General features: G+C 36.8%; 1 protein-coding gene across 5 annotated transcripts in view; it reads left to right on the forward strand.

Moving 5' to 3' along the window:
• Pdlim5 (PDZ and LIM domain 5) overlaps nt 1–24,920 on the forward strand; it is a 158,867-nt gene that overhangs the window by 60,732 nt on the left and 73,215 nt on the right. For 3 of the 5 annotated variants that reach the window (XM_028760400.1, XM_028760397.1, XM_028760398.1), the window contains exons 4-5: nt 22,156–22,198; nt 24,079–24,497. In XM_028760400.1, the coding sequence (XP_028616233.1) occupies nt 22,156–22,198; nt 24,079–24,497 (462 nt within the window). The remainder of the gene's footprint in view (nt 1–22,155; nt 22,199–24,078; nt 24,498–24,920) is intronic. The other 2 variants (XM_028760399.1, XM_028760401.1) reach the window with 2 other exon arrangements.

Raw genomic sequence — 24,920 nt, forward strand, 5'->3', positions numbered from 1 at the left:
TTTTATTATAATACTATTTGCATAAACATGAAAATCATCAGTGATCTTCTCTTGCATTTCCATTTGAATGACAAATGAGTCCCTTTCCATCTTATAATACTAGCTTTTATCTTTTTTTTTTTTATTGGAATGTTTATTTACATTTGCTGCCATACTTTCTTATTCTACTCTTATTTGTAGATGGCCTGCTCCGAAGCCTTACCTGTACGCTCTTGAGTTCTTTTACATAGCTGGACAGTTTTTGTTACTGATTGTATGGATTCTCTTTTGGAAGGTACATGCCTATTGGTGAACACTGTAATGTCATGACAAGTGTTAGCTTTTCTCCTAGTTTGCATCTTTGTTCTTCTGATGTTTACTAAGACTAACTTCAGCTTACGGCTTACAGCTCATCAAGAGAAGCAGCACAGATGAGGATCTAGGAGGGAGGAATTAAAGCATGAAGAAACATCGCTTCCTCATTTACCTTTCTTATACAGTTCAGGTCCACCAGCCTAGGGATGGTGTCACCCACAGTAGGCTGGGCACTTTTATATTATTTATTAAGAAAATGTCTCACAGATATGGAGGCAGTTCTTCAGTTGGAGTCTCTTCTTCCCAGGTGACTAGGATGATATGTGACAAATGTCATGGTCAATTGTGACAAATGTCATAGTTAGCTCTCACAGAGGAAAAGGCATCTCTCTGACAGCAGCCGACTTGTTTTTCTTGTTTAGTGAAACTAATCAGAAGCATCAGATTTCTAATCCCGACTTTATTACTTACTGGCTTCAATTAACAGACCTCTCCAGTTTTTATAATTTGTTTATTTACTCATAAGTTAGGAATCTCTGGTTTATAAGTATTACTTTTTTTTTCTTTTCATTGTGTTGCTCGCAGTTGAAGTCAAAGCTTCATACCTGCTAGGCAAGCCTATCACCAAGCAGTCTTCCCAGGCTATTAGCCTAGTTTTAAACTTGATGTTAGGACTCTATTGCTGAAGACACCTGCGTTAGATTTCTTTAAAGGAACAGAATTGATAGAATGAAAAAGAAATGTGTGTGTGTGTGTGTGTGTGTGTGTGTGTGTGTCTGTATACACATTGATTGCTTTTGGTTGATTCCAGTATACACAATTTGACAGCTGAGATTATCCACCATGTAATGTACTTGGCTGATAGTACATGGAGAAATTAGGCTTGTGCCAGCAAGTTTCTGATTGGATTTCAAGCTCACTCTACAAGTTAAAACCCGTAGCTGGCACCATTATTGGGGTCAAGAAACTCTGGCTAGACAGGCTCTAGGGCAGAACCTGCTATTGTTTTACTAAATGGGATATAGTAAGTATTAAACCAACTGCTAATGCCTTATCCCTGTACTCATAAATGAGTGAGTGCATTTCTCAGTCCTCATTAACAAAGGTTCTTGTAGTAGATGGCAGTTAACACAGAGACTTCCAACTAGTCAAGACGCAGGGAATAGAAGTAAGTACTGAGCCTTAAATGGGACATTTACATTATACCCCTTCCTCCCAATGCTCAGGAATCAAAGCATAGGAGGGAGTAGAAAGATTGTAAGAGCCAGGAGCAATGGGTATGTTTAAGGAACATTAGGTTTTCTAGACATAATAGGGTAGATAACCATGAATTCACAATGATTGTGACAGCATGCGTAAGACATGTGCAAACGCAAGTCAGACAAAATGCTGGCATGAAGCATGAGATGGGGACTGCAGTCTAGCTGAAGGGCTGTTAGCAAGTGATAGCCTCTGGGAGACAGAGGGTCAGTTTTGGTCAGGGGTTGCCTGTTATGCTCCAGTGGACAGCCCCACACCCAAGACTAATATGGGCAGCATAAATTTGAACAGGATTAGTTTTAACAACAGTAACAGCAGCAGCAGCAACAACAACAGCAACAACAACAGTTTGGTGAGTACAGAACTGGGGATTGGATCTGAGAGGACTTGGAGGGAGGATGAATATTATGAAAGTATATTGTATGAAATTTGCAAAGGATTAATGTAAAATTCAAAAAGGACAGAATCACAGTGAATCTACTTTTACAGGACAAAAAGTAAAGGTTGAGAATTTGGTGAGTGCTTGAATTAAACATATTTTAAAACATTTTTAAGTTTTATTAATGTGTGTGATGTGTCTGCATGTGTGTGCATTATGTGTGTGCAGTGCCTGTGGAAAGTATAATTGGGCATCAGAGTCTCTGAGCTGCCACATGAGTGATGGGAATTGAACCCAGATCCACTGGAAGAGCAGCTGGTGTTCTTCTTATTTAATATGTGAAGATGGGCTTATATTTAGGATTGTTCAATACCAGCCATAAAATTTCACTGATAGATAGGTATTGAATGAATGAGCCCAAATATGCTTTGTATCTGACGGATGAGTGTTTATTATCTGTTAGCAATGCTTAATGTCTCTGTCTAAACACGCCTCTTTTATCCTGTGTGAGTATCCCCGTGGGGAAACTTCTAGAGATGAAACCGGTAGATTAAAAGGTATATCCATAGAAAAGGAAGATAGGGTACTATATTATTATTATCATTATTATTATTAATTTATTTTTAAAGTAAAGGATTTCTTCAGCAAGTAACCAAATACTGTCATAGAAAACCTACTCACTGCTTGTGAGTATGAAGCTTGCAAGCAGCGTCACCCCATGGTATGGATGGAGAGCAATTAAGTTCACATAGTGTTATACACGTGATCAAGGGCAAATAAGAACATGACCAATTCTTTGTGCAAATATTTACTTACAGCAGTCAAGAGTGTAGGAGACGAAGGGGGTAACCAATAGGAGTAAGGACAGTCAGACTGATGTTAGGTACTTAGTTTAGGATTTACATGATGAAATCAAGCAAAATAGAGAACACGACCAGATGAAGGACATCAGATCACCATCCAAAGGAAACTGCACAGGGAAAGTGTTGAGTTGAGAAATAACCTACTTATCTCTAAACCATACAAGACTTACAGGGAAGAGGGTGTTCCCAGAAGATTAGATTCCTGACTAATTCCTGACTAATTCCTGATTGAATTCCTGACATGTTTTTAAAGCAGAGGCCTGTGAGTCACTGGTAGGGAATAAGCAGGCACTTTATATGTGATGTTTCTTAGTTCGCCTCTTTATTATTTCTTTTACTTTTGACTTAGTAAAATGTCATTAAAAAGTCCATTTTTTTCATATTGAAAAACTGAAGGCATATGAGCCATTTCTACGGAACCCACTCAAACCTAGCTCAGATCTCCTACCTGCAGAGTGCCTCCCCGCATGCGTGAGGTGGAGTGAGAGAATTGGTCCATCGCATTTCTGCCTTTCTGGTAGCAAATAAATATTCTTACTGTTAGGATCAATCTTCGCTTTTAAAATTACCTTTATAAAAGTGTCTCAACACATAGATTTAAAAAGCAAAAAACTTTCAGTGTCTATGAAGAGTAAGTGAATCAGCGATGGAAAATCTGGAAGCATCCTAAGTGCTGATGACTGGCTTATAAGCTTCACCTCTGCACAGCATGTTCCAGGAAAAACGTGGCTGTGCTGTCCTAGACCTGATCGTTACTTCCAGAGTAACTTCGATGTATTACCTATAGTGACATGCTAGCTTAATTGATGCATTTCAAAGTGCCCTCAAAGACACCACAGACTGATAAAGCTTCAATGACTTGTGTGTTCATAATCATCTATTTTGAAACTCTGAAAACACATTCAATTCTAAAAACTGTTATTGTGAAATGCAGCTGTAACCAACAGAAATCCTCTGTACCGAATTTACAATTGATGATGTTTTAATGATTTCTCTCTAACATTACCCACCATATTTTGGCATATTCTCTGTACAAGCTAGAAAGAAGTTCATGAAAATTGCATGTTATATTTCTTGGATAGCCACTACCCAGGATGAGACTAGGGTACTTGTTAGCATAAAATTATATATGTGCAGAAATATCTAAAAGCATAGGAAGTCATTAAGAGACGAGACAGCTTGAATTATACATTCTGATTTAAGATTTTAGAGGAACAAGCTCAGCCCCAAGAGCAGTTTAGAAACATTAAAGGACAGGAGGAAGGTCTCCCATCAGAACAGAACCTAAGCTAATTGTAGTGTGAAGGGTAGGACAGGCAGCCTCACATCATCTTATGCTGAGGTGGAAATGATCATTTCTGTGTCTGTTTTCAGTAGGTTTGGAAAATGTAAAGGGCTTGGTTGTTTTTTAGTGAAGCTACTTAAGTTCTGCCATTCTTACTGACAGCCTGTTTCTGCCAGTGATTCAGCAAGGGCTATAGACAAAGCGTGCTACATGTACTCATCATAAAGTCTTAACAGTAACATTCCCAGTTCACTTACCATGTCTGTCAAAGCTGAACTGTAAGAATTTATAAATGATCAGCCAATAGACTTCCCTTAGCCTCTCCCAAAACAAGACCTCAAAACTTGACTGAGTATACAAAGTTTGAAGTAGATAACTAGAATCTATCCTACAGATGACTAGGAAGTCTTTCTTCTCACTCTGAAGCTCATGTGTTCTGAACTTATTAAGGTGCTTGAAAAGACTTTTTTTTTTTTCTTCATCCCAGGGATGCAAGGTTGGTTCAATATACAAAAATCCATTAAAGTAATCCATTATATAAACAAACTCAAAGAAAAAAAAATCACATGATCATCTCCTTAGATGCAGAGAAAGCATTTGACAAAATACAGTACCCCTTCATGTTAAAAGTCTTGGAGAGATCAAAAATTCAAGGCCCATATCTAAACGTAGTAAAAACAATTTACTGCCAACCAACAACTGATATCAAACTAGATGGAGACGTACTTGAAGACTCACTTCTTACCCAGCTGCCTTACACCTTGCTAGCAATGTTCTGACAAGCAGAGGATGTTAGGTCTGCACGGACATGAGATTTTAAATCAGTGTTCTGGGTAGGTGATTAGTCACCTGTCCAGGTATGAGCTGTGTAGAAAGGCACAGTGAGGGTTGAAGTCAGCTCTCTAAGGAAAGTCTTCCTGCAGCAGAGCCCACGTTACTCTCCAGAAAGAAACACAGGGCTGGAAGAAGTTTCTTTGCTGCAGTGTCCAGAGAGGTTGATGGATTTTCCCCCCTCTGTGTGTACTCACGATTATTTAGAAGTTCAGTAGGCTGAAGATTTCACAGTAAAGATAAGACGGTAGGAGCTTTGACTCTGCCTAAAGATTTTGAAGAGTAAATCATGTTCTTAGCTGCTACCTAATTTCTGACAAGAGTTTTTGCAGCTGAGATGACCTGTGGATATACACATACACTTTTACTACTTTAGTTCTAAAACAGACGTTTTGATGACTGTTTTTTATGTGTTACTGCAGTTAACTGTTTTCAGACTTTGGGGAACTCCACTCCCCGCAACAGCCATACATTGTGTTTGGTGATATGGTCTCTTGACAGTGTAATATATATTCTGGTATAATTTTAAACTATCTACAGGTCTTCACATAGAATGACTGAGAGATTTGTTCAAAGAAATGTGATCAACATTCTTGTTGCTGGAAAAACTGGGGTGGGGGGAGGGACGAATGTATTGTTTAAAAGCCTGTATCATGAAATAGATGATATCTCAGACTTAGTGTCTCTAAAATAGACTAAATTCCAACTCTTTTGCTTGTTTTTGTGTTTTGAAGCAGTGCCCTGCTTTGTAGCTAAGAGAAGTTCCAGCTCTTAATCTTCCTTTTTCAGTTACCCTTTCAAATTTTGGGATGCGAGGCATTTGCTACCTCACCCAGCAAGATTCTGCCTCACAGATACTAATCACTCATATCTGAATGGTCGGAAGGGATAGCGCTGTTTTAACTTCTAGCTAAGCATAGGATGACTTCCGTAGAGCATTTTTTGATCAATTGAATGAAAATAGAAGTAAAACTTTCTTAAATTAGCTGCCCGTTCAAGGTGAAAATATCTTAATATATAATTTTCCTATAAACATGTAGCAATAATATGAAAATTTTCCTCAAGGAAAAATATATAAATAAAAGAATGAACCATGAAGGAAAGGACTTTTTGTTTTATATTTTGTTTAGTTGTATTTGAAATTGGCTAAAAAGAGCAGAGAAGTGGTGGCCTTTAATCTCAGTACTCAGGAGACAGAGGCAGGCAGATCTCTGTGAGTTCAAGGCCTCCCTGGTCTACAGGATGAGTTCTAGGACAACCAGGCCACACAGAGAAACTCTGTCTCAACAAACAGATAGAATAGAAAGATTGGCTAAAGCATAGAGATCTAGATATAGTATCTGTAGAATGAAGGCACGTAACAGGGGACCATCAGGCACATGTACGACATGGTCACAGATTTTGGGGAAGACGAAGTAAGGCATTTTTTTTAAAAGAAATTCTCATCTCAGCCAAAGTGACCAGTGATTTTTCTTGGCATTTATTTCTACATTTCTGAGAAATAACTCCTAAATGATCAGTTTTATTCATTTTCTGACATGGGGATGCGGCTCAGTGGTAGAGTGCTTGCCTAACCTGTGTCAGGCCTTCGGATCCATCTCCAGCACCAGATTTCAAAACAAAACAAAACTGAACTTGAAGATCTATTTCCTTTTTCATCTTCTCGGGCTTTCATTTGAGGATGGTTGCTTATTTAACAATAATTTCCAGAAAGTCCTTATTAATTCTCATGGAGAATCATGAGCAATTTCAGCGTATCAGTACACAGGGCCCACAAAGAGCACCTGCTGCTCTGTGGCCGAAGGAGTGTGTAAGCATGTCCATACTCAGTTTTGTGGACGTCCTTAGTATTCTGTGCTCCGTGCCACATCACAGAGCTGACGATACATAGCCTGTGCACATTTTATAGTCTGGCTCTTGCATGTTGAGAAATTCAGCTTTTCACATGACATGTATTTGTATGACATTAGAAGAAGAATTAATCTGGTAATCTTATAGTTCTGAAAACATTTTAAAGTCATTTCTTTTTTCAATACTCTTGATGTGCTTATACCCTCCCAGTGTTCTCTCTACACAGTGTATTTGCTATTCACTTCATCATGAAAGTCACTAAACCTGTGGTTTTCCACCTGTGGGTCATGAGCCCCTTAGGATAGAACAATCTTTTTTATGTGGGTCTCCTAAGACCATTGGAAAACATAGATATTTTCATTATAATTTGAAACAGTAGCAAAATTGCAGTTATGAAGTAACAACAAGAAAAATTTTATGGTTGGGGGTTATTCCATCATAAAGAACTGTATTAAAGGGTTGGAGTGTTGGAAAGGTTGAGAACCATTTCACTAGATAGTCATCTCTCTTTCTATAGTTAGATTTATTAACTTTCTATTATTTGCATACAGTTTTTACAGTTTAGTTTTTTAACCTAGGAAATTGAGAGTTGCATTATCCCTATCTCAAGTATGACCGTCATCCGTGTTACAAAGGCAGTTTTCTAACAAGAAAAGATTAAGACAGGCATGTGATTCATACCTGCTACCGCTGTGCACAGGAAACTGAGGCAGAAAGATTGGCATGGTGAGTTCCAGGCCAGCCTGTGGTACAGTGTGAGACAATCTGATCTTGTCAAGAAGAGAATCTCATGTCCATCCAGAGGCTGCAAACATTTTAGAATATATCATTCTAGACTTTTCCTCTCTATGTATTTCTAGGTATGTACACATGCACACATACACAGATATTTTTGTAAACACACATAGTATTCTTTCATCTCATCTCCAGAAGACAGACTTGTACAGCTGCTACACTCGCTCATAAAAGAGACTGCTGGTCACATAGTTTAATTTTGTGTAAAAGCATATTGTTGAAGAGCGTAAAGAATTCTAAAGAAGGAATAACATTATAAAATTTGAACATATTTTGTCATTGGTAAAAAGCTTACCATCTTGCTGTGCAGTAAAATGCCTTTGTCACTTGCCAACAGCAGTTAGAGCCTCTATAGTCCAAACAACTTGAAATTCAAAGCTTGAATAGGCTCAGATTTTGAAATATTTCTGATTTCATATTTTGTGATTAGAATTGCTGAAATGGTAGAGTTTTTGCAAATATTCTATAAATATGAACACCCTTGAAGTCAGCGACACCCTTATAAGCATTTTTGATAAAGGATACTGTACATTGAGAGAGAAAAATCCTTCATTTTTGATGTGTTCAAGCTTGCCAACTGTTATTTTATTATATTTTCTTAGCCTAGTAGAAGAGGACATTTGTGTGAGAAATCCTTCTACTTTTCATCTTACCTTTAGCTACTCAGGTCTGATTTGAATTTTTCCTTTCAGTTAGTGCAGAAGTGTCAGAATTTGTGATGACTTTGCTCACGAATACTCCATATGGTGATTATAATGTTAAGTAGTCCATCTCACAAACACGTGGGAATAACATACAGAACTCAGCTATTTTGCTAATCATATAAGTTCTGTATATAGTATAAGATAATTTACACTTTGTATGTAATTTGTGTTGGGGTGAGAGTGCACATGTATGATGCATTTATGGTACATGCATATGGGCATGTGGGTTTGCACACATGTGCTCACATATATGCAGCCCAGAATAGGACATTGGGGTTTTCTTCTGATGCTGTCCATGTTATTGTGTTGAAATAGGGTTTCTCTTCTATCCAGGCTAGTCATTTCAGCTAGGCTGGCTGTCTAGCAAACTCTTAGGATGTCCCTGTCATGGCTCCCTGACACCAGAAGGCTCTCTCTCATGAAGTGCCCTATTTTTATGTAGATGTTGGGAATTCAAATGTAGATCCTCATGGTTGCTAAATGGGTGCTTTTACCAATTGAGTCATCTCCCAGCCCTTTAAATTTTTTCACTTAATTTTTTTTTGAAGTGCATAATTTAATTCTCTGATAGTAACATTTTTTTAATAGAAGAAAGCTAGAAATTAATTAGCGGAGATTGCTGTTTTAACCATGGTATTGGGTACAATCTTGCTTAGCTCTAAACACAGTTTATGTTTTTATTTTCTTGACATTCAGTTGTTTCTTTGTATGTTGTTAAATAAGACACAATTATTATGCTTGTTTTGAATTTGAAAATAGAGGCACCTTTTTGAATAATATGCTCAGTAGAATGGGCAACAGAACAGACTTAAAGCTGTTCTCTCTGAACTGTGAGTTTCCACTCCCTCTGTAAGGGTACTTGGCATGTCAGACTGCCCTGTAGGACCTGAGCACACAGCGGCCAGGAGCTAGTGGGCTTTTCTGCTCTTTCCTTGGACAACACCCAGAGATGCTGCTATTTTATCTGTTTTCTGTAGCACGACTTTAGATATATCAAGTATGATCAAGGATTATAATGTTAACCTTGTGTGAGATAATAAAAAATGGAGCTTTGGGGCTTGGTTGCTGCTTTTTAGTTTTATTCTAGGTAAGATTATGAAATGTCAGTTTTCCCCTCTACTGTTTTCTATAAAATGATGTGTCATTTTTCTGAGGGATAGTAACAAAAAATTGTAAGTGGATGGTGATCATGGGTGTTTACATCAAAACTTACACAAATAGTTATGATTCATAAGTTGCTTGTTGTCAAGGACATTTCAACTCTAACAGTGATATTTTGAGTCAATTTTTCTGCTGTCTTTGTAAATTAAATAAAATAATTTATACTATATAATTATGATTTTAATTTTATTAGTAGTAAATTGTGATAGTTTTGTATAGACCACCTTAATTTTTCCCATTATGAAAACCAAATTAAAATGATTTATCGTTTATGCTGTGTAAAGGAAGTCTGAATGGCCTGTTGAGCAAGGGCTGTGTCATTTTTTGCTTCTCTATCCATTGCTGAAGAAATGATTCAGTTTTCAGAAACTGTCACGCTTGTCTTACTGTCTAGCTTTATCAGACATAGATGATAGAATAGAACTTTTTGGGGATGCTTCTGAAATTGTAATCTTCTGAATCCGATATGCTACTGCTGTTTATCCATGCTATCTCCATAAACTGCTCATCTCCTTCATAGCCCACACAGCTCACCAAGAGGAGTGAGTCATTCTGCATCTTGTTTTCATAGAGACGCAGAGTATAAGCATATGCTAGTGTTTCCTTTGGGGTAGTTTTCCCTCAAAACAAGACATCAGTGGGATGCTGAAGTACGTGCACTTTTATGTGACAGACAGCTGAAAACAAGGCCCTGTGTGAAAGCAGCCAAACTCTTAGATGTTGTGCATGTCAAAACGGGAACAAAGATCAGAATGCAAGTTCAGTTTGCTGTAAATATGGATTCCATCATTAATTGAGTTATGTAGCTCACCACAGCCTTGGGTGTGGTCCGAGAACACAGCTGCTGCTTTGATCTCTAATTATTACATTTTATTGCCATGTATGATGGGGCCTCTGGGTTATTACTAGTTATGCAAATGAAAGAGAAGAACATTTTGGTGTACAGAGATGTAGATGGCTTTGGCTTTTGTTGTTTGTACCATAATAACTTTTTTGTTCATAAAACTTAAACCAGTTGGAAGAACTTTCAGAGAAAAGTTTAACATTGTGGATTTCTTCATAGGGATCAGTAGTAATGCATGTTTTCTCATCAGTCCTGTGATAGCTTTGTTTTATCATTTCTTTTATTTTTTAAATGATAATATATTATTCCTATTCCTGCTTCCTCCCTCAAAGCCTTCCTATATATCCTTTATTGTTCTCTTTCAAATTCATGACCTCTTTTCCCATTGATCATTCTCTCCCTCTCCTTCTCCCTCTTCTCCCTCTTCTTCTTCCTCTCCATCTCCATTTCTTTCTCTCTTATATTCCTAAATACATGAATACAGGCTACCTAGCCTGTGTAATGCTGTAGGTATGCTTTCAGCGCTGACCATTTGGTATTGAATAACCATTTGGTGTCCTCTTCCTTGGGGAACAGTTTCTTGTCTATATGGACTCTATTTTCAATTGCTGAACTGCTTTTAGAGCCATCATAGGCCATCCATAGGCCACACCCATAGGCCACATTGCCCTGAAACATTGTCTCAGATTGCAAGTGCACAATCCTGTATGCCATGGGCTCCAAATAATTTTCTTGTATCTAGGGTTCATATAAAACCCAAGAGAGCTCGTGAATTCACATTGTTCAGAAGGACTGTCTTATATAGTGCTAAAGACAGGAACACAGCCACCACCACTCGGGTTGTGTAGAAGACAGAACATGAGTCTTATCCAAGGACTTAGGGATCATTCTTCATGTTTGGATGATTTGGGCTCTGTTGTCTTCTATCACTACCATACTTCCTTTATTGTTACATCAGTAAGAATTGATATTTTCTAAAATAACACTACTGGTGAGGTGGCTTTTACATGGTTGTATTGTTTAGTGTTAAAGTCTTCTCTCATAAAAGACAAGATTCTAGAATAAAGTTATAGCTGACACTTGTATTCGCTTTTCAAATCATAAAAGTTGATAAATACAGCTGACACTATGACAGAGTCTGCTTTTGCGGCAAATAACTTCACAGTCATTTTCTTTTAGTTTACCATTGTTATTATTCCGTTCTGATTGAACAATCAGTAAATGGAGGACATAGAGTTAGAATCTAGGCAATCTGCTTTTAAACCAGGTGCTATCCTGGATAGTTTAAGGGCTATGATAATGCTTTTTCAAACCAACCAGGTAAAGATGAATAATTAAAAAAAAATAGTTGCTTATTCTAGATGACCTTGTAAGTACCTGGCTTATTTAGTAGTCTGTTCATGTTCTTTCTGCTTATCCTGTTTTAAAAATAAATAGGTATAAAAAGTAAAACAGTTAGCTAATATAGGCATATTATCAGAGTGAAAAAATAAGAAAAGAGAACAAAAAATATGATCCAGTTTAGGTGATGGAGATGCTTGTGTCCTCAAGAGCTTGAAAAGATTTTGAGGGCCATTTGGTCTAGTCTTCTTCCACACAAGAATTTCTGAAGCAGCAATACTGGTCCTGGGTGGGCATCAGTACTTGATATCTATTTCAGTTACACAGCTCCACTGTAGAGAGTGTGCACTCTTAGCAATTGACAAGAACATTTACAAATTATTTATTTATTTTATGTGCACGGGTGTTTGGCCTACATGTGTGTCTGTATACCATGTGCGTGGTTGGTTGCCCAATGAGGCCAGAAGAGGGATTCTGATGCCCTGGAACTAGAGTTGTGGGCCATTGTTAGGCCCCCTGCAGATGCTGATGCTAGAGCTTGTGTCCTCTGGGAGAGCAGCCAGTGCTTTTAACCTAGGAGCCATCTGTCCTGCCTCAAGAAGATTTTTTTTTTAATACAGTAATGAAAACAGTAAAAGTCAAAATGGTTTTGAAAAAAAGAATGGTTATCTTGAGAGAAGGAAAGGAACTTTGAAAATTAAATATGCATGTTGGTTTGTTGTAAGTGCTTCATTAGAGATTACAGGACAGAGCACATTGTGTCTGCTTTGAGCCTCCCTCACCCTTTGAGGGCCCATAGGGAGAGGAAATTAACATAGTAGGCACCTCCTAGTCTCATCCTTCTGCGAGTCTTTTCAGAGATTATAGTGACCTTGTTAGAAGAACATCAGGGTGGAGGGGGTGCTTTTCTTCCTTGAAAGAGAATTGCCATAAGTTAGCCATCTTAAAATCAGTGTGGCCTGTGTATACTTTCAGACAGCAAAGCTCTGTTTAGTTAAGCATTATGTGTCCCTGCTATAGGACATTATTGTAGGAACAACACATGTGATCTTTAGTTGTTGTTTGTATTCTCAGTAGTTATGGCAGAATTAGATTTGGTAGGATGAGCTTTGAAGACACATTCTGAGGAGAATCTTCTGTTGCTAAGGATGCTGTTACATCTATTTGTTTTGCGCATTTGAGTAATGCACAAAATCATATTCTTTAGAAGTTGAAACTACTTTGCTGTACAGGTGTGTTATTTCAGAGCAACATAGTGAATATATATTAGTGTGTGACTGCTGTTATCCAGAGTTACAGTTTCTTAAATGGCTGTAAAACTGTCTCAGATCTCTGCCTTTGCATCTGGATTAATGCCTATCATTCACTTCATAGGCCCAAGACCAATATTCTCACACTGTAGGTCATGCATGAAAATGTGTATTTCATTGGTTTGTACTTTCACTGAGTAGATTGTGATATTAAATATACATCTGAGTATACATTGTGATAAAGCTGAAAATAGTTGTTTAGGGCAGAACTATTAAGTTATTCGTGAGGCCTGGACAGGTTGCACTGTGACATTTTTGTCACTGGTCTCAATAGATGCTGAAGTTGGAATAACTGATCATAGTGGTTGGATAATGTCTGAGCTTTCAGGTATGACCAAAGGAATTGTCCACTGAATGGGTATAGGCCAGTTTAGGGTTTGAGCTTCTCTGGTTATATGTAAGCAATGTTTGGTTGAGCACTATTCTAGATTGCTTCCTGATTATGTAGACTCAAGATGGAGAAAGGTAGTTAATTTGGATGATGACATTGTCATTTATTGAATTTGTGTCCTTTGTGATTAATTAGAAGGTATCTGTTGTTCTCTCTATAATGGAAAAGGCATTAGAGTTTAGAAGAAATTTTGTGTTTCATATGGTGGCTATGTTAAAAAGAAATGTAATACTTTGTTAATATTGAAAAGCTTTGGCGTTTTGATTTGTCCTAAATTTTACAACAAAATCTTTTACATTATCGGTCAGAAGTATGAGCAGATCTATGTTCTTTTACAAACAACTCTGTTTTTATAAGCATAAAGCGTCCTAATAAGTAAAAAAAAAAAACAAAAAACAAAATGAGTTTAGTTCTTTTTGTAATCAAAGAAATATGAATAGATCACAAAAGACTTAGTAATATTTAAAGGTATTTGCTATTTCAACTACATTTTCTCTTGTTGGGTTTAGATTTTATTATCACTTGGATTAATTTGAAATTCAATAATGAGGCTGCTGGATAAGATTCTACTTCTTCTTAACCAATAAATGAAAATGAAGACCTGACGTTGAAACTTAAGCAAAGATTAGGTCTTGCCTACCTGTGCCTGCAAACACTGTATTCTGCAATTTCGAGCGCCTTCAATGGGAGTGTCTATCTCTAGATTAAAAACAAAAATTTTAACTCACCCATTATGTTTTAGCTGTTAATTTAGTGGAAAAAGCTGAGCTCTGACAAATTAAAAAAATTCATTTTGTATGTTCTTTACAAAAACAGCAGATAGAATGTATGCCTAATAAGGCTATGTTGAATACCGGAATGCTTATCCCTTTAAATTTTACTGAAATACCTAAAAATAACCTATTTCTAAAAGTTTGTGATGAATGTGTTTTGCCTGGACAAGAATAGCAACAAGGATGTGTATGGAGAAAGTGAGAGGCAGACAGTCCTGACCTTAGTGCTGGGCAGGGCACACAGGCTCCCAGTGAGCTTGGCCACACTCCAGGGGACCAAGATGCTAGCAAAGCAATGAGCGGACTGGAGCTTTGTTGCTAACCTAAACTTAGAACTTTGGTTACTGATTTGTCCTGCTTCTCAGAAGTGCCCTTAGTGCAGAAGAGTTTGGACAATACTTTTGGGACTCTTGAGTTTTCCTACAAAGAACAAGCTAGTCTTCAAGTTATGAGTTGTGGCTGCCTGTGCCACCTCATGACTCTTAGCTAGCAACTGATTTCACAGGGGTTTTCCTGAGAAGCTAGTTAACTTTATCCCTTGCTTAAAGTCTGTAGAAATAGTTATGGATATTTTTATTGATGCTTTCTGTTGTAATATGAACCATTCCCTTAATGTGGGTATTGTAGCACTGTGCACTGTGACAGTACATGAGAAGATGGAGAAACACAAATTGAACTCTTCCTTTAGTACAAGCAGATTGTTTGCTTTGCAAGCTCATTATTTTAATGTTGAATATAATTTTCACATTTCATATTATTAAATGTGAAGATAAAACTTTTTTTCTGCTTTATAAAACTGTAAGGGAGGATTTTTCTCTGTTGTGTTTTTAATAAAGTAAAGGTATTATTGCCTATGGTTGATACAAAATAAAGTATAGGCTTGGGTAGTAAGCATAGGAATCACGCTGGTCAACCATTTTCATGAAAGAATACAGTATATCTTTCCACTTGTTGTCTTAGCATATCTTTAAACTGTTACTAGTAGTTAAAGTGTGTGGGTGTATGTAGAAGACAAGGCTATAAGAAATGAACTGAGGTACAGAATAGCAAGGTTGAAAATAGGCTGAAATCAAACCTAGCCTCTCAACCAGATTTCTGGAATCACTGCCTAGGTGTATGCATTTCATATGAATGGTGGTTTAGAAGTATAGATTCATTTACCAGCCTTGTTAAAGTTTGAAATAGAGGTGGTAAGAGGATTAACATGCTAAAACCTACCACCTACAGACGAATAATGAAAGTTTCTCATTTTCTATACCTTATCACTTACTGGACCTGCTAAAATGACTTTTATCATTTGCAGAATGATTCTGAGCTTAGAAACCCAAACAGCCATTGGTATGTAGGACTAGTTCCAAAAAAGTTTGTTAAAGTCAAAACTTTAAGCTACCTGTGGCCACACATCTGTTATCCCAGAACTTAAGAACATGAAGCATGGAGATTATTTAAGGCCAGCCTGTGAAACCATGTGTAAAACATGCCTATGCGCGCACACACACCCCAAATCTATATAGAAGCTGACAAACTGTCCCTTAAAATCTGAGAATAGTTCACACTTTGCTTGTATGAATAAAGTTTTATTGATACATACTTATTCTTATTGGTCCAGGTTTTCTCTTTCTACAATGACAAAACTAAATAGTTTCAATAGAGCCCGTATGACCAACAGAGCATACATTGTTTGCTGTTTTGTTCTTGTCAATAAAGTTTGCTATTTCTTAATGCAATTGGACATGTATTTTAATCTTTATATAAAACCATTTATTGAAATGGTGCTTTTACATAATGAAATTTCATAGTAAAACTGAATTATTGTGAACTTTAGAATTCCTTTTATTTAACCTTTAGCACATCTCTGATCTATCTATCTATCTATCTATCTATCTATCTATCTATCTATCTATGAATCTATCTGTGTATCTATATATCTATCATCTATATATCTTATATTTCTTTAGACATAAACAGTTTTGTAAAGCCCAACTGGAAAAGGTCACTTTTCCCTTACATTACCCTGAGGTTGTTTTTAGTGTGGGTAAATGGCACAGTGGGCAGGTAAACTTTTTCCTTCAGAAAATATTATTGTGGAAATAAATGTAAAGTATAATTTTTCTTTGTCTGAACTAGAGAAATAGTGAAAATTTGCTCATAAATTAAAAATAGCTGTAAGATATACATGAGTACGTAATAAAATGTAAAACGTGTGAGGGTGAGAGTTACTAAGTGACAGGTGAAAGTTACTGAAGCCAGTTAAATTCATCAGTGAATAGGGTTGAATTTCCTGGGATTGCATAAACTGAACTTCTCGTATAGAAAGGAAGAAAGGCTTGGCCCTGAGGTGGTTCTGAGACTGACATATCAGAAGGCAGGAAAATGAAAACATAGGTGATAAAGTTATTACTAGTCCAAATTATTTTGATATATTTTGGCTTTTCTGTCTGAAAATTTGAGTATTACAGGGTGACAAAGGTTCTTAATTCACTCTTGAGCTCATAGTAATACTGACCTTAAGATTCATTTAGTCTTTTAAAATTTAGCCTGCTAACTGCCAATTTTGGCTTCTTTTTTTCCTCACTACCTTCTTCCCATCCATCCATCCATCCATCCACCCATCCATCCATCCACCCATCCATCCATCCATCCACCCACCCATCCATCCATCCACCCATCCACCCATCCACCCATCAGCTTGATTTATAACTAGTTGGTTAAAATTGGTCCCAAATCTTTTATCAACTGCTATAATCACTTCACAAGGAAAATTGCAGCAAATGATCTCAGCAGAAGCAGTTACCAGGAGATAGCTCCCTGTCCTTGCTATCTCAGAGACACACTTGATTTCCAGCTATGTGCAGGCACAAGGACAGGACCCTAGATACATAGCCAGAACAGTTGCCATGTCCCTTTTCCCTCTTTCTTTATCTGTGCATAGGTAGTCCATCCACCTTTGTTCTCCTTCTAGGGCCGAGCAATGTGTTTTACTTGTTTCTGTAGTCAAGAAAGATGAGAAGAAAGAGAGAAAGCATTTGCATAGCACATGTAAGGAGAGTTTTTGATAAACTAAGGGTTCTTATGTTTGATACATAACTATGTTGTGCTTTTATTTATAGGAGATATTTTCAAGTAATTTGGAAAAGGCCAGGGAAGCATGAACAGTGTCCAATGCTCAGTGTCTGAGGACAGTGAAGTACAGAGGACTCTACAAGAGGCATCCATTTGCACGTTTGCATGTTTGCTTTCTTTCAAGTTTGGACTTGCTTTGTTATTATAAATTGACATCTTCGTAATTAAAGTGATGAATGATGTGCCTCAGTGTTTATGGGTCCTAAGGTCGGGAGGTCCAAAGACGGCCATGCTGTGGGAAATTCAGAGCTCACTTCCTAGAAGATGGGCCAGATCCCTCATCCTGGCTGCTTATGAGTTACATGGTAGACGGGGTCAAGGATACACACATTATCAAGAGTGATGTAAATTCATCCTTATCCACATACTTCTGTCAAGGATACCACACATTATCAAGAGTGATGTAAACTCATCCTTATCCACATACTTCTGTTCCCTGATTCCTTGTTCTTAAACATTATCATGGAAATTTACTGGCTACTTTTTCAAATAAAAGCTACTTGGTTTTGTAAAGCAGTATTAGAAAATGCACTAGGTAAAAACATGACTTAAATATTGGCCCTTGCGTGTTCAGAGTTGCATTTTTGTGTGATTCCTTTGAATCTAATTCATGACTGACCTATTGCTAAATGATGATCATGCTTTTGTATTCTTCATTCTAACTAGAACATCACAGTTCTAGATTTTTAACAGGTCTCTTATAACTGCAAACTCCTTTCAACTGTTAAGCTGAAGGCCTGAAACTGGTTATATATACCGATTCAGGGATTTTGCTTTCAGATACTGCTTTTATTAAAAAAAAAAAAGAAAACCAACAAAACAAAAAATGAAGCAACTTTCAAAAGCTTGTTCCAGCCACAGGGACAGCTTTGTTCTTCACATTCCGTGTACTGGGGATAGACTCACCCAAGGCAGTGGTATCTCCCCGTCCACGCTTACTCTTGTCAGGGCTTCCCACTAAGGAGAGAGAACAAGAAGCCAATTGTTGGCCATGGCACTGTGCCATTGCCAGGAAACTCACCCTGCACAAGAGGGACTCACGGTCTTTGCTGTCCAAAGGGAGAGGCAGTATTTTATGATTTGTTTTTTTAATCCACATACTGCAGTCTCTAAATATTCATTTGTTTAAATGCCTTAAATTTACTCTCTTCTAGGTAATCTGTGACAGTGCTAAAAGAGAAAATGCTTTGTCAAACTTAAGGAAAGATAATTATAACAAATTTAAGTTTGGCAAATTATTTTTTATATCCATATGTTAGGGCTTTCTCCAGAGAGCATACTGAATACATATATTCATAGATACATTAGATAAAGGAAATAGAATTTCCTTCTTTAAGCATGGTCAAATTATGCTTCAGACAGGATATCCTGGGTATCTTATTAAACATAAAGTTTAAGAGAGTACAAGTGAGGCAAGAAAGATGATTTATATAATCAGTTTCTTTTAGATTATACATTATAAAGTTTTATGGTTGTATATTGTAATATTTCTTTCCCTTAATTTTATCTACTACTCCTGGGAAACTTAAGTAAACATTTCATACATTGCAAAGATCTGTTCATTCTTTAAATATTTATTTTAAATGATGTTTCCCAAGCCTTACCCTCTACTCTTGAGAATTATTCCTAAATAACAGGCTGCCTTTCAACTATGTGTGTATGGCAATCTATAGTATTTTCTTTAGGTATTTTAAAGGCTTGTGATTGAGATGATGTATAACTTGGGTCTTCATTTTTTCCCACATATCTCTCGTAATAGAAGGCTTTATTTAATTTTTTACAAGATAGCTTACTATGAAATAAGCTTTGAGAAAGTTTTTCTTATTATAAAAAACATGTATTCATTGTATATATTAGGGAAGAGGTACTCAAAAGAGAAAAAATAAGTATCATTTAAATAGAACCTTTCCTAAAATGTTGCTAACAATATTGATCCTTTTTAAGTAGATCACTAACATTGTAGGAAGCATTTCATCATACAATACCAAAATGAAAAATTGTTTCGAGAAATGATTTTAGGGGTAAAAAGGGAAACTTTATTGACCTGACCTACAAATTTACTTGGAAGGGAAAGTAAAGCATTTTAACAGAATATTTCAAACTTTTGCTGAAAATTTGAACTTCAATAAATACTTAGATGTCACAGAACATCTAAGTATTGGCGTGTAAGAAAACTTTTCTTGGAATTTAATAATTCTATGGTTCCTTCTGTGCTTAATGTTGAAAACAAGGGAGCTGACTTTTATTGCACTTTGTGGTATATCAGCTGCTTCATTTGGCTTGTAATTATACGCTGATCTACTTTTCCACATAGTAAGATGTTTGTGTAATGGACTCACCCTGGGATTTTGAGGACATGTTGCCAACCTTCCTAAAATGCTTATCTTACTTCTTGTGAAGCCTTGTTAGAAGGGGAATAGGGTATGTTCTGATTTTTTTTTCTGTAAGTTCAATTTTTTTTTCAAATACTAAATTTATAGAGCTTTTAGTTAATCGAGTATGCTTAGATTCATTGTGAACATGATAAGTTGTGGGGCAGCAAAATTAGTGCAGATATAGTTCTGTGCCTTTGTGCTGTCAGCACTACTTAGGTTAGAGGGAACTCTATCAAAATGAAGGCATTTGTTTTCATCTATGTTCATCTTGAGTATGGCAGCCTGGTAACTGTTCATTGATTTTTTTTTTTCTTGCTCATTGTGATGCTGAGGGTTGGGCCCAGGGCCTTGCTCCTGGTGGGCGAGCTGAACTGAGCTCCACCCCAACCATGTAGCATGACCTTTGTTTACACATTACATTGCTAGACATGCTCCCTGAATCTTAACGCATCTGGATGAAAAAGGATATTGGCTTCTCTATTTTGGCAACCTTTCAGTAATGTCTTGGGTGGCTTTAATGAGTAGATCCTTTGCGATTATTAAATTGGACTGAGAAATTCCTAGGAAGATTCCATTGCTCTGGACTTCAACTTGTTCTTTGTTGAAATAACCCTGCAAGTTAAAGAGAAGTTGTTTGAGAGAACACATGGAAAGTTGTGCAATGGTACAGGGTATAACCTGTACTTTAGTATCTGACTCTTAATATCCACTGTGGCCTTTCTTTAGGCTAGTCAACTATTCTGTTGGTGCTTGTAGTGAGATTAGTTGTTATTGGAAAATTTGGCTGCAGCTAAATTGTTAATTAGGGTTCATTACTAGGATATGTTTATCCAAAGACTGACTGTTCTAGGTTATTTGTGCTCTGTTGTCTATTTAAATAAAATAACCTCATGTTTTATATAATGAAGTTATTATAAATTACTATTTACCTACTATTCTTACATTCTTCAAATTCCACTCCGATGAGGCATTAGCTTGCTCTTGATATATTAAAAAATAACTTGCAGTGAGGAAATAGAGAAAGAGTGGGAGAGGAAGAAAGGGAGGTCAGTTTGATCAAAACACATTATATACATGTATACAATTCTCAACCAGTTCTTTAAAAAAGAAAAAGGAACACATTAAAATCAAGGAAATATCATATAAGATATCAGCTTCCTCAGTTGTTTGTACAGACAGATACCATACTATAAAGTATAGCAGCAGGGATCATAACTCTTATCCCAAGCAATTTACTTGAAAGGTGAAGATAATCATAGTTTTGTTTTATAAGAGATAGTTGCTCTAGACCAATTATTGTTACTGTTTAGCTCACTAAACCAAAAAGGCACATAGACAAAATAAGAACAGGTTAAAAGTATCAATCTACTTGAAATACAAATAGTCGTCACATGCCTGGAATTTTGTCAGATGTTCCTTGGTCTTTCCCTTGCACATTCATTACTCATAATGTATTACTTGCCAGGTACTGCACTGACATATGGGTAAAAACAGGACAAGGAGTTGCCTTTACTGAAAGTGTTAACTTGGCGAATTAATTGAACTTGGTCTTTAACATGATATAGTAGTTACTTTTCTCATTGCTCTGACACACTACACTGGCAAAAAGTTTAGGAAGGAAGAGTGTATTGTGGCTCACAATTTGAGGATAGGGTCCCTCCTAGAGGGGAAGATATGGTGGCCGGACCTTGAAACAGCTGATCACATTACTTCTAACCAGGAGTCACTGGTGATGATTTCTGCACTCGACTCATTTTCTCTTTTTGTTCAGTCTAGGACTTCTGCCCATGGGATGATGTTTCCCATAGATAAGATGTCTCTTCCCACCTTAGTTATCCTGAGCTAGATAATTTCTCACAGACATGCTCAGACGCATGTGTCCTAGGGGATTCTACTGTAAAGTTGACAGTTGATACACATTAACTTGTGTAATGTTTAAGAATATAAATAGGAAGCAAATTACTTTATTAAGGATCTTAGTTCTGCCTAAATATAACTGTTAACTTTCAGAAAGAGACCACCATTTGTAGATGTTCTCATGAATGTTAGGAGAAAAACACAGCTACTTCTGGAAATCAAGATTCAGGTTGGGTTATTGAAGAACTGCTTGAAGATCAAGAAGTCATGCTGCTTTTTACCTTTTAATGTGAGGCTTGCCTTAGCTTAAGAGTTAAAAGCATAGGTACGATAGCAAACATAATCGGTATTTTTTTTCCTCATTTGAGCTTGTAGAACTAGAAACCTTTCAGTGTATAAGAATACTGGACTTTGTAACACTGATGTCTAATTACATGCTCTAATTAGATCAATCTAAGCACTCCAGAGGCAGAGGTAGGATCTCTGAGTTAGAGGCCAGCCTGATCTACATAGTGAGCTCCAGGATAGCCAGGGCTACACAGAGAAACCCTGTTTCAAAAAAGAGCCCCCCCCAAAAAAATGTGAATAATGAAAACTGATTTATAAAGGTGTTAATTTTGGTTATTTAATATCTTAAAGTATATAAATAGTAAAATTCTGTTGATGACATTTGTAAATTGCAAAAGAATCAAGATTTTTTTTCTTCTTTCCCCTCCAGAGCTTCTGCTGCAGCCAAGTCTGAACCGGTTGCTGTCCAAAAGGTATGTTTCTTGTGCAGTGTCACTGCTCTCAGTCCATCTGGAGCCGTTGTTCTTGTCTCAGGTTATAACAATGTTTAGTTTACAGTCTCAACACAGTTTTACTTGTTCTTTCCCATAAAAAACAAAGAGGGAAATAGAAACTAGAACTTACAAAGTTACTATATTAGTCAAGGATCTCCAGAGGAACAGGACTTATAGAACAGATGCATATGTAAATGTACATGTTACAAAGGAGATTTGTTAGAATAGCTTTCAGGCTGTAATACAGCTAGTCCAGCAATAGGTATCTACCAAACAGAGGGTCCAAGAATCCAGTAGTTGTTCAGTTCTCAGCTGGTCTTTAAGATACACACTGGGATAAGGAAGAAATAGGCTCTGATGCCAGAGAAGGAATGGACTTGTTAGCAAGGAAGGAGCAAAACAGGCAAAGAGAAAAAGTTTCCTTCCTCCATGTTCTTTATACCATCAGAAGGTATGGCCCAGATTAAAGGTGGGTCTTTCCACCTCAAGGATTAAAATTGCCTCTGATTCTGTGTTAGTTAAGATGCAGTCAAGTTGACAACCAAGAGTAACCATCACAGTTACTATTTGTGATTTTTATGAGACATTATTTCCAAGTCCCTACATTGTCCATAATGCATGTCCAAATTCCTTTTGTATTTACTCCTAATTTTTTTATGTTTACCCATCTATTTTCTAAAAACCATTATAGCTACCCAAAGTGAATATCACCCCATTCCGTTGTGTTCTTGGATTAGGCTATTGACAAATGCCCTGTTTTTTATCCCACATCCTCATATTATCCCAAGCCAGCTTTTTTTTTTAAAGTAATTGATTTATACTCTTTGAAGTTTTTTCTTCTTCATTTTTTGGCAGAGTATTCAGTTGTTCATTTAATTGACTTCTTTCAGTCCTAAACTCATTATTGCCTTTTTTCTTGTAATTAAGCATTAGAGTTACCAGTATATATTTTCTTAAAGATCCGATCTGATTTTCTTTTGGAGTGGTAGAGTGAAAGTGTTTTTTTTTGTTTTGTGTTGTAGATATATAGTCTTATTTTAAAGGAGCAAGCTTTGAATATTGAGTCCACATAACGTTTTGCTAATTCTGGTGATTTTCGAGGAAATGGTTTTTCTTATTAGTCTTTGGCTCCTAGCAATGAGGAAATATGTAAGATCATGCCTTTTTCTCATGAGACTTAAATATTTTATTTTGGAAAAGAGGAAAGAATTTTATTTTATCTCTGAATACTATCTTAACACACCCAGGGAAGGAAAAGGAGTGCTTCCTAGGAAGAACACAGGATGATTGTTCTTTGTTCGTTTGTTTTACATCCCTGCCCCATTTCTTTACTCATAATAACTGCATAACACATACTTTTGAGTTAGGTGAGTTTCCTTAATTGAAGAGTTTAAAACATGGTATGTTTCATGACTCAAGTAATTATATTGTAGAAAAAAAATAAAATATGTTAGTAAGATGGAATCGTAATTGAGGCTTTGGGTATTTTAAAAATAAATTGTTTCAGTTAGTAGTAGTTTGTTTATGTGGAGTAAAATTATTCATTTAAAATATATCTAAGTTGACATTTAATGAAGGCCTATAGGGTATTTTTGCTGGGTTTTCTGCTCTGTTTTTAAGTATTCTGGAATGTTAATTTTTATAAATCAAAATGTGTTTCTTTTATGCATTAGTGTTATGCATGATGAGACCAGTTAGAATGCATGCTATGCTATATCAACTCATTGTTTTTCTTGAAGACATATTTAAGCTGCTAACATAGTGTTTGTCCTTTTAAAATCGGCTGTATGTTTATGCGCTTAATATGTTTTGCATGTGTTTTGTGTGTTTTTGTATATATTTATTTTTATTTCACATAGGGCGAACCTAAGGAAGTAGTTAAGCCTGTGCCCATTACATCTCCTGCTGTATCCAAAGTCACTTCCACAGCCAACATGGCCTACAATAAAGCACCACGGCCCTTTGGTTCTGTGTCTTCACCAAAAGTCACATCCATCCCATCACCATCGTCTGCGTTCACCCCAGCCCATGCCGCCACCTCATCACATGCTTCCCCTCCACCCGTGGCCGCTGTCACTCCCCCCACACTCTCTGCATCCGGACTGCATGTTAGTGCCAGTCTTAGTGCTGACCAGTGTTCATCTCCACCAAACACTGGTAAACCTGCAGTTAATGTCCCACGTCAGCCCACAGTCACCAGCGTGTGTTCCGAGTCTGCTCAGGAGCTAGCAGAGGGACAGCGAAGAGGATCCCAGGGTGACATTAAGCAGCAAAATGGGTAGGTGGTCCTGGGTGGTTTTTGTTTTTTTCAAAACTCTTCTTTCAGGTAATTTCCAGGAAACAATGTCCTTTCTCCTCAGCTGTTCTTTGAAGGAAGATGAAATTCTATTTACTATACTAACAGTGGCCTTCATTTATTTACAAAGCACTGTGCAAAGCAGTTACAAGTTAATCAGAACATGATTATGCATATTGGAATGTTCTGAGCACATAACACACTCTACAACTTTGCGGGCCAAGTTCCTACAGTGTTGAGCAGCTGGCACTTATAATGCAAGGCAAATCTTTCTTTCTGTCTAAAAATTTTCTTTCTCTTTTTTTTTTTTTTATCACCAAAGGTGGTTTAAGCTGTGTGATTGTAATTGTTCTCAGCATATCTACACTTCCTTAAGGAGAGAGGAGATGAGTTTGTATTGATCTT

Source organism: Grammomys surdaster, unplaced genomic scaffold (genome assembly GCF_004785775.1).
Source record: "Grammomys surdaster isolate TR1022 unplaced genomic scaffold, NIH_TR_1.0 126531, whole genome shotgun sequence".
NCBI classification, from domain to species: Eukaryota; Metazoa; Chordata; class Mammalia; order Rodentia; family Muridae; genus Grammomys; species Grammomys surdaster.